Source organism: Medicago sativa, chromosome 3, assembly GCF_051527215.1.
Source record: "Medicago sativa cultivar Bolivia chromosome 3, Bolivia_mono, whole genome shotgun sequence".
In the NCBI taxonomy this organism is placed as follows: Eukaryota; Viridiplantae; Streptophyta; class Magnoliopsida; order Fabales; family Fabaceae; genus Medicago; species Medicago sativa.
The window spans coordinates 2497659-2515294 of record NC_140751.1 but is presented as its reverse complement, the minus strand read 5'-3'; the positions used below and the strand labels follow the sequence as shown (position 1 = coordinate 2515294).

At 33.7% G+C, this 17636-nt stretch overlaps 2 protein-coding genes and 1 pseudogene across 2 annotated transcripts; 2 read left to right on the top strand and 1 right to left on the bottom strand.

The window, feature by feature from the left end:
• Positions 1 to 2824: 2824 nt before the first annotated feature.
• Positions 2825 to 3527, top strand: LOC146934874 (uncharacterized). The gene is made up of 2 exons (XM_085757504.1): positions 2825 to 2840; positions 3121 to 3527. The coding sequence occupies exons 1-2, from the start codon at positions 2825 to 2827 to the stop codon at positions 3525 to 3527; spliced, it is 423 nt and encodes a 140-aa protein (XP_085613630.1).
• Positions 2986 to 5827, top strand: LOC146934873 (uncharacterized; annotated as a pseudogene).
• A 3446-nt stretch (positions 5828 to 9273) lies between these two features.
• On the bottom strand, positions 9274 to 12517 carry LOC146934872 (cinnamoyl-CoA reductase CAD2). The gene is made up of 5 exons (XM_085750123.1): positions 12368 to 12517; positions 11734 to 12095; positions 11488 to 11650; positions 10793 to 10979; positions 9274 to 9615 (listed from the first exon to the last, which is right to left on the bottom strand). The coding sequence occupies exons 1-5, from the start codon at positions 12486 to 12488 to the stop codon at positions 9471 to 9473; spliced, it is 978 nt and encodes a 325-aa protein (XP_085606249.1). The 5' UTR covers positions 12489 to 12517; the 3' UTR covers positions 9274 to 9470.
• Between the last annotated feature and the right edge of the window lie 5119 nt (positions 12518 to 17636).

The window sequence follows — 17636 nt, the reverse complement described above, 5'->3', positions numbered from 1 at the left end:
ACACATGAGATCATCTCTAAGTATCCAAAAATGGATATCTCCATTATGGATGCTTTAGAAGGATCCAGTATAAGTGAACTCATACAATCTAACAAACAATAACACATTTCCTATAAAAAAAAACAATAACACATGATACATATAAAGCGGAAAGATTTCTTTAATTTGGGGAACTAAAAAAATGAATATCTCCATTGTGGATGCTTTAGAAGAATCCCATATAAGTGAACTCATACAATCTAACAAAAAATTGATATTTTCATAATACACAATCTCTCTAATTTGGGGAACTAAAAGAAAAATTGTATTGGACGAGAAGTTTGAAGGGTTTTAGGTAAGTTTTTCAATCCAATCTATGTTGCTATAATACTTTCAAAGTTAAAAATGCATTAATCATAAGTATTTATTTATCATTCTATACAAAACCACTCTCAACATTTTTGAAAGATTTCTCTATTTTTTTCTTTAATCTCATCCCTCCAAAACCCTCTATTCCCTTCCAAACCCCCAAACAGAGCCTTGTGATCTGTTTGGTTCAAGTTTTTTTTTTTTTGGTGGGGAGGGGAAGGGAGTGGAAGGAATATTTTTAATTTGACATGTTTGGTTCAATTTTTATAAGGGGAGAGGAAGGAAGAGGAGGGGAGCAAAATTCCTCATAGACTCATTTATTGCTTCCCCTCAAATTGGAGTATTTTTTTGGAGGAGAGCGAAGATGTGCAATTAATATCATTATTACATTGACAAAATTATCCTTAAATTTATATTAAAACTTAAAATTATTCTAATTTAAATTTTAAGGGTAAAAAAGTTAAACAAGTTTAAAATCTCTCCTCCTTATGAACCAAACATGTTTTTAATCAAAATACTCCCTTTCCCTCCCATCCACTAAAATCCATCCACTCTCATATGATCAATTGAAACAAACGGACCCTTAGGAAACGTGCCATATAAATTGAAGAAAGTATTGTGTCAAAATATATATATATATATATATATATATATATATATATATATATATATTTTAATTATTATACATGTGACATAGCACCAAAAATGGTATGTCATTTAGTAAAAAGGGAATGCTACAATACATTCAGACCAAAATTAAAATTAAGAGATAAAAATTTCAATTGAGTCTATCCACTATTCCACTTTTAAACTCAAAATTTTATTTGTTAAATAGGATTTTGCTAACTGTTGCTATTGAAATATCCAAAAAAAAAAAATCATAATTTTTTTAGGCAAAAGTTATTATGCATAAGACATTTCCTTATGCACCCTCAATAAACACTTTACAACCATCAGATCTAGTGTACACGTGTAATAATCCTAGGCTTCTCAAACTACACCAAATCAAGGAATAAAGGAAAGAGGTATAAGTGACATGAAGCATGAGCTTCATCTTCTCCGACCAAACCTCTACTTCGGCGCGGCGGTGACCGGCTCAAACGGGCGGCACCACCGCGTCGGAATTCCCAAACACCTCATTTTTAAAATCCAAACATAGATCCAGACATCCTTTTTCACGTACAGTTCAAAAATCCACTTAGTTTTCCAAAAAAGCACACACAAGTCCAGATCTACAAATCAAAATACGAAATAAATGAAAACGAAACTACCTCTTCTTCGTTTCACGAATCCGATTCGGTCCGTCCCTTTCTTTGCTTCGGACTATGCTTCTTTCCTTTTTCTTCGATTCAGATTTGGAGATTTGTGGACGATTTGTGCACGTACTTGCTTCTTCTTCTTTCTTTCTTTTAGATCCGTGTTGCTTGCTGTTCCGAAACAGATGTGAAAAATGGCAGTTGATGACTTAGTTGATTTGCACTTTGATTGTTGTTATTAGGTGTTGAGCTCGGAAACCAAAAAATTGATAGAAGAGAAGAATTCGAAATTTGTAGTGTGTTGTGATTCTGATGATTGTTTGCTGGAAAAGTGTTTGATGGATTTGTAGTGAAAGCTCAAAAAATGAATTGCTGGAATATATTGTTCATGTTGTTCTTGATGAACTTCATGAATTTTTTGATAATTTTTTATGTTTGATCTAAAAATTATGTTTGATAATTTTTTGCCAATTGTCAGTGTTTTGGAGTGCAACTCACAGAAACCATTCCCACAGCAAAATGGTTTTGGAGTACAACTCACAGAAACCATTTCTTTCCTCCTCCTCCAATTGTGTCAGACCAAAACTGAATGATGGCAATGGCTCTAGGTCCTTAGTTTTTTTTCACATGCTGGAAACCATTAAGTACATCTAATGGTTTTGGAGTACAACTCACAGAAACATTTTCACAGCAAAATGGTTTTGGCATAATTTTATACAAAACATACTATAATAAAGACATTTGTGACTGTCATTGAACTAAATCAACACTCTGAAATCATCATTGAACTAAAATGATGATTTCCGCGGTTGTAGTGTTGTTTCGTTTGGTTTCGCTTGGGGGTGTAGGGAAGCAATTATGTTGGGCTCCCGGTTAATGGGTTGGGATTTATGCACGGTGCATAAGGATTTCCTAAGAAAATTGCTTTTTTGACAAAGATTACTTTCAATTGACACAAGTAAATGACCTTAATGCCCCTGGCGGTAGTTAACTACTGCGGGAAGATTCACCGGCAATTAACTGCCGTTGGAACCCAGCGGTTGTTAACTATCGCTGCTGTCTTTCCCCCCAAAACCAGCAAACCCCTACCTCACATATTCATTCATCACCTTATATCATTCCTATACCATACCCAAAAAAAAACCCCATTTCAAAATTTGTGTCAAAATCTTGCCTCAAAATCATTGCTGATCGATTGCTAAGACGTTTCTACACACAAAATGCATCAAAGAACAGGTATTACAACGTTAAAATCCATTACATTTGATTAATTTTTCTTTTCTTTTTTTGCACTGACACACGTTGTAGCGGCAGTTAACTACCGCTGGGATTGAGCGGCTGTTAACTGCCGCTGGACACTTAGAAAATTTCAAAATTTTCTAAGTGGCAGTAGCTACTGCCAAAAATTTTTTTCCAATTTTTTTTCTTTTGTTTTTTTTTGTTTGTTTATGTTATTATATGATATTAGATACATGTTTATTAATTAGTTTAGTAATTGTATGTTGTTTATTTATAGATAATGTTGAGAATGCGGGTGATGATCCGGGTGATCGAAAACCTAGAGTTGTCGATTCCATTAAGGTTGAAGCTCCCGCTAAGGTCGAAGTTTCCGTTAAAGTTGAGGCTTCAAGAGTCAATTCCGATGTGTGGAAACTTCGTGACAACGAAGTGGACACGGCTCATTTCTTTTTAACCCGAGACACATGGAAAGATAAAGACGAATTGCTCGGTTGGGTCCGTCGACAAGCAAATAGGGCTGGATTTACGGTTGTCATTAGAAGATCTTGTGAAGGAAGAAATGCTATGTTGGAGTTGGTTTGTGAACGGAGCGGCGAGCACAAAGTACCGAAGACAAAAGTGAAGCATGAAGGAATGGGATCAAGAAAATGGGTGTTTGTTCAAGGTGCGTGGATATGTCGTTAGGGAAGACAATGCTTGGAAATTGGCTATTCTTAATGGCGTTCACAACTATGAGATGGTGCCATATGTAGCAGGGCACCTTCTTGCCGGAAGATTAACGGAGGACGACAAGAAGATTGTACCTGACTTGACCGATTCTTCGGTGAAACCAAAAAATATTTTGACAAATTTGAAGAAGAAAAGGAAAGAGTCCATGACAAATATCAAGCAAGTCTGCAATGAACGTCATAAATTCAAAACGGCAAAAAGGGGTGACTTGACGGAGATGTAATATCTAATCACAAAGTTGGAAGAGAATGAATATGTTTATTACGTAAGAGAAAAAAAGGAAAGTTAAACCGTTCAAGACATATTTTGGACTCATCCAACTTCGGTAAAGTTGTTTAACAATTTTCCTACTGTTTTGATAATGGATTCCACGTACAAAACCAACTTGTATAGGATGCCATTGTTTGAAATAGTTGGAGTCACCTCAACCTATTTGACATATTCGGTTGGTTTTTCATTTATGACGTCGGAGAAGGAGCATAACTTTACTTGGGCTTTGCAAATGTTGCTTAAACTTCTTAAACCAAATAGTGATATGCCTAAGGTGGTAGTGACCGACAGGGACACGGGTATGATGAATGTCGTAAAAAATGTTCTCCCCGGTAGTAGTGCAATACTTTGTTATTTCCATGTTGGCAAAAATGTTAGATCAAGAATCATCACCGATTGCAAAGTTAAACAAAATGTTGTTGTGGTGGATGGGCAAAAGAAGATTGTCGACGAGGAGAAGCATAGTAAGTTGGTTGATACCATATTTGATGCATGGGAAAAATTGGTTGAATTTCCTACTCAAGAGTTATATGCGGGTAATCTAGTGGAATTCCAAGATGCTTGTAAGGATCATTCAAACTTTCTTCACTATGTTCAAGAAACCATATTGAACCCTTTTAAGGACAAACTAGTGAGGGCACAGACGGACCTTGTGTTACATCTTGGGTGTAGGACCACGAATAGAGTTGAAGGAGCTCATGGTGTGGTGAAGGAATATTTGTCCACCTCCAAGGGTGATTTGGGTACTTGTTGGCAAAAAATAGATGAGATGTTGGCAAACCAATTTCAGGAGATACAATCATCGTTTGGTAGAAGCGTCACGGTATTGGAAAATCGATACAAAGATGTCACTTTGTACTCCGGGTTGGGGGGTCACGTGTCTAGACAAGCCATAAACTTTATTTTTGTGGAAGAAGAGTGTGCTAGGAAAACCTTGTGCATTGAGAAGAAAACTTGTGTTTGTGTTCAAAGGACGTCGTATGGCCTACCTTGTGCATGCTTCATTGCTATGAAAATCTGTCACAACAAGCCTATTCGATTGGATGAGATACACCCGCATTGGCATAAGTTGTATATGGGTGAAGAACAAAGTAATGAAGATTTGTTTGTGGTCGCGGAGAAGTGACGTGGTATCCAAGAACGTCTCCAAAGAGTTCCGTTCCAAATGAAACTAGAAATCAAAGAGGGTTTGCGGTTGTTAGCGTTTTCGGAGACCACATTGTTGTCACCACCTCCAAGAAAGGTGGCAACCAAAGGAGCTCCCAAAAAAAATCAAAACTACACGTAGTAGGATCCCATCTTCGTGGGAGACTATTGATTCTCAACATCCGGAAAGTCAATCTTCACCACGGAAAAAATCTTCACAACCTAAAACAAAAGGTGCTCGCATTGGCTTTTCTCCGGTTCCGGTTCCTAAGCCTAGCTTGGTTTCAAGAAGTTATGATCCATCCAATCCTATGTATTACATGCCAAAATTCATGAGACCATACATTGAGAGAATTGTGGATGTTATTGGTGACGGACATTGTGGGTTTAGGGCTATAGCTGAAGTTGTGGGTTTGACATAAGAAAGTCATGTTATGGTGCGGAGAGCACTTATTCAAGAGTTGAAAGAGCATAGGAGCAAATACATCGAGATATATGCGAGCGAGACCCGCTACAACTACATCTTGGATGGATTGTATCCTCCCAAAAATGCTAGTAGTTTTGTACCTCCCGACAAATGGTTGACATTGTCGGATATGGGACACATCGTTGCATCATATTACAATAGGTCGCTGTTAGAGATGACTACATGGAAAGACTACATCTTCGAGACTTTTTTCCCACTTAGAGGTCGGCCTCCGGTTAACCCGAAAAGCAACATGATTTGCCTTGGTCTAATCCCAAATCATTTTGTCCTTCTTTCTTTAAAAGATGGTTGCCCACTACCTCCAGCATCCACGGAGTGGAGAAATCACAGGATCGAAGAGGCGGCAACATGAGAGGATGAATTCTTGGATCAACACGATCGTTTCCGAACACTCATGGACATTGAGCTCAAAGATAGACCGGTTCCACCAAAAAAGCCAACAAATCAAGACAATCCAATTATGTTTGATGACACTCCGGTTAATGAAAACACCGAATTTGAAGATGTTCTGGAACATTTAGATGATTTGCTTTTATTAGATGAAATGTGACACTTTTTGGTCGGTGTTAATCCGTTTTTTGGTTGATACGCGCCGACGTATTTTTTTGGATATATAATGTAATGACCAATTTTTTTGGGTGATATGTAACTAACCTTTAACTATTTATATGTATATCATTATATTTGAGTTTTACATTTATTAGTAATTAATGTACATTACGTGTAATGTTTTGCATAATGTGGAAAATTTGACGAATTTCAAACAATTGTGAAACGTTAACACATTATTGGTTTTGTTTAATGTTACTGAATAATTGATAAACTATAAAATGTTGATGTTCGTGATTGCTGGATGTTGTTGTTTCAGTTTCATTTAATGCGGAATTGCCATTTGAAATTACAGGTACAAACAGGCCAAAATGGTTGGAAAAACCAGTGCAGTGCAGACTGCACTGGTTCTGTTAACTGATGCGAGCGGCAGTTAACTGTCGCTGGAAGCCAGCGGGTGTTAACTGCTGGCGCTTTAACCAGCGGCTGTTAACTGCCGCTGGGGGTAAAAACGTCATTTACTTGTGCCAATAGGAAGTATTCTATGTCAGAAAAGCAATTTTCATTTCCTAATGCATGATAACCGCACCCTTTTTTTTTATAGATATTTTTATAGCACATGTTAATATTCTCCTATAGATAGAAAATGTTATGTGTGCATTGCATCAAAGCTCAATGAAAAGATAAAAAAGAAGTTCGTGTAATATAGCATGAGCGGTTTACTTTGATTTAAGTGGTACCCGATGTGGGCTCTATTTGAAAGGCAGAAAACAAATGAAGCGATTGTAAAGTGCAAAAGACAGGTTAACCCTCTCTAACTCTTAAACCCTTGATTACAGTTAAAACCTCTAGTTTAATTTAGTTTAGCGAGTTGAACACAAAAGAGAGATGCAACGTGTTGTTAAAAAAACTAACCAAGGCATTTTCACAGACAGGTATATATGTATAATGTATGTACTAGTATTTGCCCCGTGCAATGCACGGGCAAAAAGTAGTTAATGTATTAAATTGAATTATGGGTTCTTAAGAAAATAACAAAGTAAATAAGTTAAATTGTCGCTCATATAAATTAACTTATATAGTTACTCTATAACAACTAATAAATAAAACAACTGTCATAGCCATCTTATGTTTTACATCCTATTATTTTTCTTATACTTGGCCATAAATTTATCCAGAGAAAGGTTTTTTTTGCATATTTTCTTCAATATTTAGTTAACTCAATCATATAACTGAAGAAGAGACTTATAGATTTATAGGAATATGAAACACAATCAATTATACAGTTCTAAGGAAGATGGTTCCTTAAGCCTCCCGTGTTCTTTGGGACATATTTTTGAAACTATCCAAACAAATAGGTAGACAAAAAATTGAGTCTTAAGATTTTGTCTACGTTTATAAAGATAAATTATAATAAAATAATTTTGTCTAAGTTTACAAAGATAAATTAAAACAAATGAACTAAATGTTTACTCAAATTGAGGCCACTTAAAATATAATATTAATTCAATATTAATTATAAGATTGGCATAGTACTCCCTCCTCCGGTCCTTATTATAAGAAACAATTGACTTTTTAAGTTCATTGTATAAATGATGTATCTAGTCTATATTTACAATAAGATACATTAATTATTCTATGAACCTAAAAAGTCAATTGTTTCTTATAATAAGGACCGGGGGAGTATAAAACATGATTATCTTCTAAAATTTACAAATCATAAATATTGCATATACCTCAACATAGTATGCAAAATAATTTACAAAATATTTTGCTCACAAAAATCTATAATAAACCAAGAAAGCCATATCTTCATTTCTTCAAATTCACCTGATTACTTTTTCCTTATATCATTTGTTTGCCTAACTATATATGCTATTACTCTGAATAATTGGCATTTGCATGTTTCCGTTGATGTTGGACAACCAACTCCTGCATCTCATCGGCAGGTACGTACTATTCCTCAATAGCGTAAAAGAATATTTTGCGGTGACATCATTTATTATTGTGAAACAAAATCCTTCAAGTAACTAGCTTTCTTGTGATTCTCTTGTTACGACCCAAAAGTACATGACACTCATCCGTATTGAGGAAAAATCAATCATTGTGTCCTCAAGGTAATAAGTAGTTTGCAAAGTGTCACAATTCTCCCATTTGGTCTCCTCAGTCAGGTGGGATGTCTGCCCATTGTACCAGAACCATGCTCACAGGGGGGGTTGACTGAATGCTCTAACTTCGTCTCCAAGATAGTCAAAGGTTCAACTGTAGGTTGATGGAAGATGGTGGATACGAGATGATGGGGGAAATTCCAGTTTGAATGCCACATGACCAAATTGCTCCAGAATCTTGTAAAGACCATAAAATTGTTTAGAAAGCTTATCAACAAGAGTTGTCTATGTGGGCAAACACTTTATTTTGACAAAATCACCAATGTTGTAAGTGATTTGGCCCGCGTTTTTCATTGTGATCATTTCACACAAATTAACAAGTGTAGTTAATATTGTATGGGAAAAAGAAATTATAAATCATTTACAAAAGGGAAAAAAAAAAGGTAATAAATAGTTGATGGTGTAGTAACGAAAATATCACTTAATTGGTATTGTAAAGCGACTTATAATTTATGACATATTTTTTCTCCAAAACGACTTATAATTTGAGAGTAAATGAATGTTTATATAACGGTGCCTCGAGAACACAACAACCTGGTAAAATATATTTCGTCTTAGAGAAATGAAATTTGTGACCTGAATAAGCTTCATATTCAACTCCATACTTTCGTTTGTAGTCTTTAGCAATCAACCTTTGCTTTAAATTTTCCTTGTTTGAAAAGATAAGTTATTTTGGGACATCAATTCCACAATGTAAACTATAAATAGTTAATGTTCCATCAATTGAAAATATTCGTTATTTTGAGACATTTTTTCTTTTTGCAAATAGTTAATTAATTTGGGATGGAGAGGGTATGAATAGTTTTTGAGAGAACAGCCCATCTTCCAAGAGAGTCACTGGAGTTTCTCTATTCAACCTCGAGGTATTAGGTTAGATACTGGACATCGAGAATAGTTTTCAAGAAATCTTGGAGAAAGTGGAAGCCTGTTCCACTTTCTTTTTCCCTTTCATATCACAAGCGAAACATATCTTGGAGAAGGGTTTTGAACATTATGACTCAACCTTGGTCATGCGGTGTTTCCTCGTTGTGCTCTCGCTAGAGAGCTCTTTCTAGCAATTCTGAAAAGGGGAACCCTAAAATAATAACCAAAACACAGATTACCTTAACTCATTCACTGTTCCATCACGAGTACAAACCAAACCATGAAGAATGACTTATTTCAGTACTTAGTACCAATCTGGATTTAATTTAAACCTTATTTCACATACTTAAGTTTTTTTCACAAGCATAGGCATCAAAAGCCATGTCCATCAACTAAACAAGGAGATATCACAAATTAAAGGTTGGCGAACTTCTTTTCTTTCAAACTTTCAACAGTCTCCTTAATGCTCACTTCCAAAGGAGTATACTCAAGTCCCAAGCTTTTCGCCTTTTCTTTGGAAACCTGATATATAGGCACATATGGCTTATCATCCGCACATCTGGTAAACATAGTTGACAAAGTGAAAACGATATTAGAAAAATCTAAACAGATTAAACTATAAATATTTAAATTATTATATAAATGTAAATACAGAAACGGACAGAATGATGAATCATGTAGGGCTCATCTTATAGTAACCATTAACCTATGATTTTTGAGTATAAAACAACATTTCTAGGACTTTGCACATTTAAAGTTGCTATACTTGGCCGTATTTTTAGAAACACTTAATTCAGCAATGAATCCCAAAATGAAAAATTCAGTACAAATTAGCAATTTTGCATAACAATTAATGTACAGAAGACACAAAAATAGAGGAAGGTGCAAGTCATCATGACATTCAAGTTACCCAATATGATAGAAGGTGTTATATTATTGAAAAAGAAATTAGCAAAACCTCAGTGAAACCATGTGTTACGTACTGGGGTCCAGAGGCTGAATATGTGTTAAAAAGTACAGAAATAATGGTAGTTATACTGAAGTAAAGCTAATTAACATGAGCTATAAATCGAAAGGTGATCAAGTCTGAGGAACAGGTCATCAGATAACATAAAGCAACCTCCCAATTCATCCACATAGATGTGCTCAGTCACAAGCAAGCACATAGAAAACAACTCAAATGAATCAATTCGTCCACAAACACTTGGTACCCATACTTTAACTATATGATAGTCTGATAGAGAACATATCAACTAGGGGACAAATATGAAGTTGCATTCACCAAACCTCTATGGGGATGTCAGATTGATTATACAGACCAAGTTGGATGCATAGAATATATATGCTCCCGCTAGAAGGTGATTATAGTCACAATTAGAATTCATCTCTTTGTTTATTAATTATTACCATTAATGTACTTTCCCTTATTTTGAGAGATTCTCTATTGTATATAAACCTTTACAATCTTGTTATGTAAAGCAAGGCATTTATTCTAAAACATTCAATTGTTGAAATTTTTCTGCATTTTTCACTTAGTTACCTTTTTCCGTATACATTAAAGAAACAACCCTGAATCAACTATTAGCAATGACTAAATCCTTTCATTTTAGCATTAAATTGAGTTTCAAACAAGTAAATAAAGCTTTAAAGAATGTGGCACATCAGATGAGAATTAGCATTCATATAAGAACATAAATTATATGCAATCTTTCAGTTATCGAAATTATTAATCTTACTTCTCTGGGAGTTGCAACGAAGGGTACAGTTCACGTAAAATCCTCACAACTTCTGAGTAGTGTGCTACTCTCTCAACTAAACAATGTCTTCCACTAGCTGAAGCATTCTCGTACGCCAGAATATGGGCATTTGCAACATCTTTCACATTGACCCATCCCAAACTAGAATTTGGAAATGTCTGTGCACCTGCATCAATGAAGTGAAAGAGCTTCTATTATCTACAGAAGGACAAAATCTTGTCCTCTTGAACACAAACATATTTGAAGTACATAAGAACTGCTAATATTCATTAAACACAACAAGCAACAATGAAGCAATTGGGGGAAAAATCAATGTCATATATGAAATGAAAATAAATAAAAAATTAAACAACAATGAAGCTAGAAATAACAGGAAATATACTCTCATCTGGCTCAACAATAACTGTTACGATTACAATTAAACAACTATCAACAACAAGCCAGAAATTAAAGGAAATAGACACTCATATCATCCAGATCAGCAATAGTTGTTACGATTAAAATGTACATATCTTGTACTTATCTAACCCTACTTTTAGTAGCTTTCAATTTTTTTTATATCTTTCCATATTGCTAGATGCAGAAAAGGTAGCTGACAAGAAAAATAATATGCAAGATGTAGACACAGAAAGATAATAAGAGTATTTGCTGCGTTTAGAATTGTAATTAATTACCATTAATCAGGTTTAGAATTGCAGCAGCACTTGTGTTTAGGACTGGTTGCAAGAGAGGCCCTATGACCATTGCTGGGTTAATAGTAACCATATCAATGTTGTTTTCTTTAACAAATTTCCATGCAGCTTCTTCAGCCAATGTCTTTGAAACCACATACCACAGCTGAAACAATCAAAAGGAAATAGAAAGAAGTCAAAGATCATGATAGCATAATTCAAAACCGTTTTTGAGAGGAACACACATACGTTTGATTTAGCACATAAATCAGCATCAGTAAACCAAGTCTCATCGACAACAACATCAGGAGTTCGAGGTTTTCCATTATACGCAACAGCAGCAATAGAAGATGTTAAGACAAGACGTTTGAGTGATGGGGATTTAGCACATGAGTTGAGAACATTGAGAGTCCCTTTGAGAGCAGGATCAATCAATTCAGCCTGAGGGTCCTTGACATCATGATAGAAGGGAGATGCAGTGTGAAAGACACCATGACAGCCTTGAACAACAGAATCAAAGGCACCCTCTTCAAGTAGATTTGCCTTGAACAGTTGCAATCTCTCCTTAGCACCTTCAAGCTTAACCAAGTGGTCAACCTTCTTGGGATCATCTACAGGCAGACACAATTATAATCAAATCAAACATATACCATACGAAGCACAGACACGGACACAAACACCAACACCAAAACAGGACACATACATATTACCACCACCAATAATAATTTCAATCCGGGTGTCTGGTGTCTCATTCATACATGTGAAAACAAAACATTGAATTATACAATTTTCTGAAATAATAATTATTATTGATTGGTGTTGATGTGTGAGTGAGTGATTGATAGATCAGAAGAGAAGTGAAATGAAAGAAAAAGACAAATACTTGGATCGCGAACGGTGGCTTTAACAGTGTAGCCACGATTAAGAAGCAATCGGACGAGCCATGAAGCGATGTAACCTGAAGCGCCAGTCACACATACAACATTTCCCAAGTTGCTGCTCATTTTCTCTCTCTTTTTGCTTACTGCTTAGTACTCTCTCTCACACGCGTCTGTTTATATATATATATATATACACACACACACACACACACACACACACACTACAAGAAGACTAAACAATTTTGATCTTCTCTAGTGATCTCTACTCCCTCCGTCCCGGAATAACTGACCCATTTTCTAAAAAAAAGTGTCCCAAAATAACTGACTCATTTCAATTTTCAATACAACTTTCATCATTCCCAATATAATATAACACTAAATAATACTACTTTTATCATTCCCAATACAATATATTCCACTTTCCCCTTTATTTATACATTTTTCTTAATATGTGTGAAAAACAAAATTGTGTCAATTAAATTGGGACGGAGGGAGTATTATCTAAGGCTGCGGTTGGTTAGCAAATTATTACTTCCTCCATCCCATAATACACTTGACCTTATTACGCATGACAATACATAACTTTGAGTTTAAATATCTTGAATAATATATTAGAAAAAATTATGAAAATTTGATATTTTGAAAATACTCATCGAGACGAATCTAACGACATCTTATATGATATTATTTGTCTTTGTATATTAGTAGAAAAATACGGTCAAAGTAAGTTAGGTCAAAATTACACATTTTCAAATGAGTCATCTATTGCGGGACGGAGGGAGTAATAAAATGAGAAAAACATATTTGGTTTTAATCTATGTCAGTCCAATAACAACGCTCCACTGCACTCCTCTTTTTTTTTTTTTCTTTTTTTTTTTGGGTTACACACCAACTCCTTTTTTCCCGTAAACATTATACTATACTATAATCATACTCCCTCCGTCCCATATTACTTGACCTAGTTGACTCTGTCACGTATGCCAATGCACAATTTTAAACTTAAATTTCTTTAATAATCTAGTAGAAAAAATTACGAAAATTTGATATTTTGAAAATATTAATCGAGACGAATCTAACAACATCTTATATGCTATATTTTGTTTTTATATATTAGTAGAAAAATAAAGTCAAAGCATGGTACATGAATAGTGCAAATATTCTAAATAGGTCAAGTAATATGGGACGGAGGGAGTAGTATTTAATAATTATTATGGTCCCCACCAGTAATATCTGTCCCATCTTTTTTGAAATTAATAACAAGGTTTTCGGGGTGAAGAAGACATGTAAAGAACTAGTTAGGACCATCTTCATTTCATTTATTTATTTCTAGAGAACTACTATAGTTAGGACAATCTTCATTTCATTTATTTATTTCTAGAGAACTACTCTCTTCGGTCTTTATTATAAGAAAAAGTTGACTTTTTAGGTTCATAGAATAATTAATGTATCTTATTGTAAATATAGACTAGATACATCACTTATACAATGAACCAAAAAAGTTAATTGTTTCTTATAATAAGGACCGGATGGAGTATATAGTTAGGACAATCTTCATTTCATTTATTTATTTCTAGAGAACTATAGATAAAGGAGTGTTTTAACACACTTTTTTATTATATGAAATCTACGTGGGTATCATACATTGAAAAAATAGATCTTACATAAAGTGTTGAGATCTACATAAGTTTCACCTAATAGAAGAGTGAGTGTTAGAAAAAAAATGTCTATATCATTTTTCTATAGAGATAAATTATAAATACTATTAGTGTCCGGAAAAAAAAAAAAAAAGAACAAATAATACTTGGTTAGTGACTTGAGTCCTCCGTTGAAACGAGGCAAGATCTCTCTATAAGGAGAAGACTAAATATAGCTACAAATTGTTGTAAACTAGTATACAAATATATATATATATATATATATATATATATATATATGTGTGTGTGTGTGTGTGTGTGTGTGTGTGTGTGTGTGTGTGTGTGTGTGTGTGAGTGATTTATTTTTCCCCTCTTTGTATAATTAATAGTTTTCTTCATATTTTTAATAATTTATATTTTTCTTCATTATTTACTGAAATTTCCCAAAAATAGAGCCGTTGTCGCTCGAACAAATGTCATGGGCATATTTCTCTTGAGGTCCATTTAATTTGCAAAAGGTAAGTACATTGTAAAACAATATAAGACAGAAAATCACATGATAAACTTTTAAAGTATTTAACAACTTTTTGTGTTGCACATGTTTGATGAATAATATTATTTTAATATATTTTAGACAATTTATACTTGGGATAACAAGTTTTTTTTTTTAAAGAACTTGGGATAACAAGTTGACATGTGGTTAAATAAGAGACAAGAATTTAAGTTGTTACCTCCCACCCCAATTAAAAAGTATAATCAAGTTTTATCCTTCGAAAATTAAAACTCCTTAAACTAGAATCCTTGCTACGCAACTAACAACATATATGCGTGGGAACATGCCATACCACTCATCAGAGGCCTACACCTCGGTCTATTTAAAATCTAATCGGCTTAACTCGTTTAATAAAAAATCAAACTTAGGCTTTTTAGAAAGTCTGTTTAATTAAATAGATCATGCTAAGACTTACAAAAAAAAAAAGAGTTTATTAAGCTCGTCAGACTAGTCTATTTTTTTTAGGGAAGACTAGTCTATTTATAAATAACATTTTTAATGTTTTATAAATATAAAATATAGGTTATACATAAGAACATGTACCTATTTCATTATGGCTACTGTATATTTATAAAATTTTCTTTTTAAATTCATACTTTCACATGATTTGGTTATTTAGTAACAAGTATATTGGTTTGATTAGGTCTTCATAAGATAGTTAATTAGGAGCATACCTCTTAGACATTTATAAGATTTGACATATTTAGTAGTAGACCTATTGACGTTGTTAGGTCGTAGAGTAAAATAGGTTTTTATAAAGGTTTTCATGTTTCACTAGGCCTTTAAAAAGGTCAGGTCAAACCTTAAAAATGAGCATATGACATGTAATAGATCAGGCTAAGGTCTATATTTGTAGCCCATGCATCGACCTTGCAAACAGGGATGAGAATAGACCAGACATGCCAACAGGGGCCTACGGCTTAGCCTACGATACGCCATATCTGACTTTTTTCTTAAATAGAGAAAGCTTAGACTTTTTTAAAAGTCTATTTAGCTAAAAAGACCAGGTCACAGATCTTAATAAAAAATCTTTTAGACCTATCATGCCGGCCTATTTAAGTAAATATGAATAATATTATTTATTACTAATATTATTATATTGTATTTTTCACATATTTAAATGTTTTTTTTATAAATTAGAATTGAAATATGATTTAAATGTATTATTTCAAACTAGAATTGAAATATGATATGATATATGATCAAATTCTCTAAAAATTCATGCTAAATATTAAACAGAATTTTAATCTCGTTAACACACTATTTCGTTAGTCTATTTAAATTTATATCACATTACTTGTTTAATGATGCTCGTGTTAAATAGACTTTTTAACTGGATAATCAGTCATATAAGGCTTTCAAAAGATTAGACTTAGACCTTAAAATTTTCGACAAACCAACTTTAAATCGTGCAACTCGACCTAACCGATTCTCACTTCTAATCGTAAAGCTATACCTAACCCATTTCATCCTACCAACTACATACATAAACACGAGAAAATGAGGTGATACATCCAACATCATCCAAATTGACTCCATTTGTTGTTGTCAATTCCTTCAATAACAGTCACATTGCCCCTTTCTTTAATGCACAACTGCCTCAGTTAGTCCCTTACAATGTATAAAAAGACATACCCAATAAAAATTTGTCGAATATAGTACCGCTCACAAAATCAAAAATAAAAACATAAATTGACCTTGGCATTTCTCTTCGCAATAAATAACTCATGAAACTCGTACCACACACTATAAATAACATTAGCGTACACCATTCACATTGCAAAACTACATATTGCACATGTGAATGCATACATTGACACACTGGTCCTCACATGCAAAGTGCAAACAAACAAGGCTTAAATATGATAATCGTCCCTGTAATTTAGTCCAGTTTTTATTTTTGTCCCTGTAAAAAAATTGAAATACATCCCTGCAAAAAAAAATTTGTTTGAAAATGGTCCCTAGCCCCACTTCATGTCCGACTTGGCAGGCTATTCGCCACGTGGCAGTTGCTGACTGTGCAACTTTTGCCACATGGCAGTCCGCGTAATTTAAAAAATTAAAAATAAAAATAAAATTTTGAAAATTATTTTTTAAAATTTTAAAAATCTGGAAATAAATTTAAAAATCAAAAAAAAAATTCGATAAAAAAAACTTTGAAAATTAAATTTTTCGAAAACTTAAATTTTTGACAAAAAAACAGTTAAAATTAAATTTCTGAAAAATAGATCTTTTTAATCAGAAAAGTATATATTAAAATTTTTTCGAAAATAATGACAATTATATTTTCAAAAGTTATAAATTTATAATTTCCGAAAATATATTATAATTTAAAAAAAATTATACAATAAAAATTCAGAAAATTATTTTAATATTTTAAAAAAAAATTCAGAATTTTAAATTGTTTTTTAAATTTTTTAATTTTAAAAATATTTTGTAAATTTTAAAATTATGTGGCACGCCACGTCAGCGCCACGTGGCAAAAGTTGCACAGTCAGCAACTGCCACGTGGCCAAAACCATGCCAAATCAACTGAATAGTGGGGCCAGGGACCATTTTCAAACAAAAAAAATTTGCAGGGATGTATTTCAACTTTTTTTTGTTACAGGGACGATTATCATATTTAAGCCAACAAACAAAGGCATACCTTTTGTCGATATAAAGTGTGAATTAAGGGAGGGGTCGGGGGCGGCTATCTAGACTCTAGAGTGTTATCAGAAGGAAAAATTTTTGATTTTTTTTTTTTAGAAGCAAAAACGAATTATATATACCAACAAGAACAGGTTAACATAGTCAGCACAAGGTGTGCCAACAAAATGCAACCACAGTTTTACAGACAGTTCATACAAGCAATAAAACTAACAAGTGTCCAAACAATCCAAAGGGCATACAAGCCAATTATGAACACCTAAAACATAAACAGCGTTGGCAGCCTTCATCCACCAATATGAATGAATTTTAATTTTATCAACTAGTTGCTGCGTATTTGAAACCTTATTTTGGAACAACTTGTTGTTGCGTTCTGACCATATAACCCAAACACATAAAAGCCACAGAAGTTGCATAAAAGATCTGCTTTTTGTC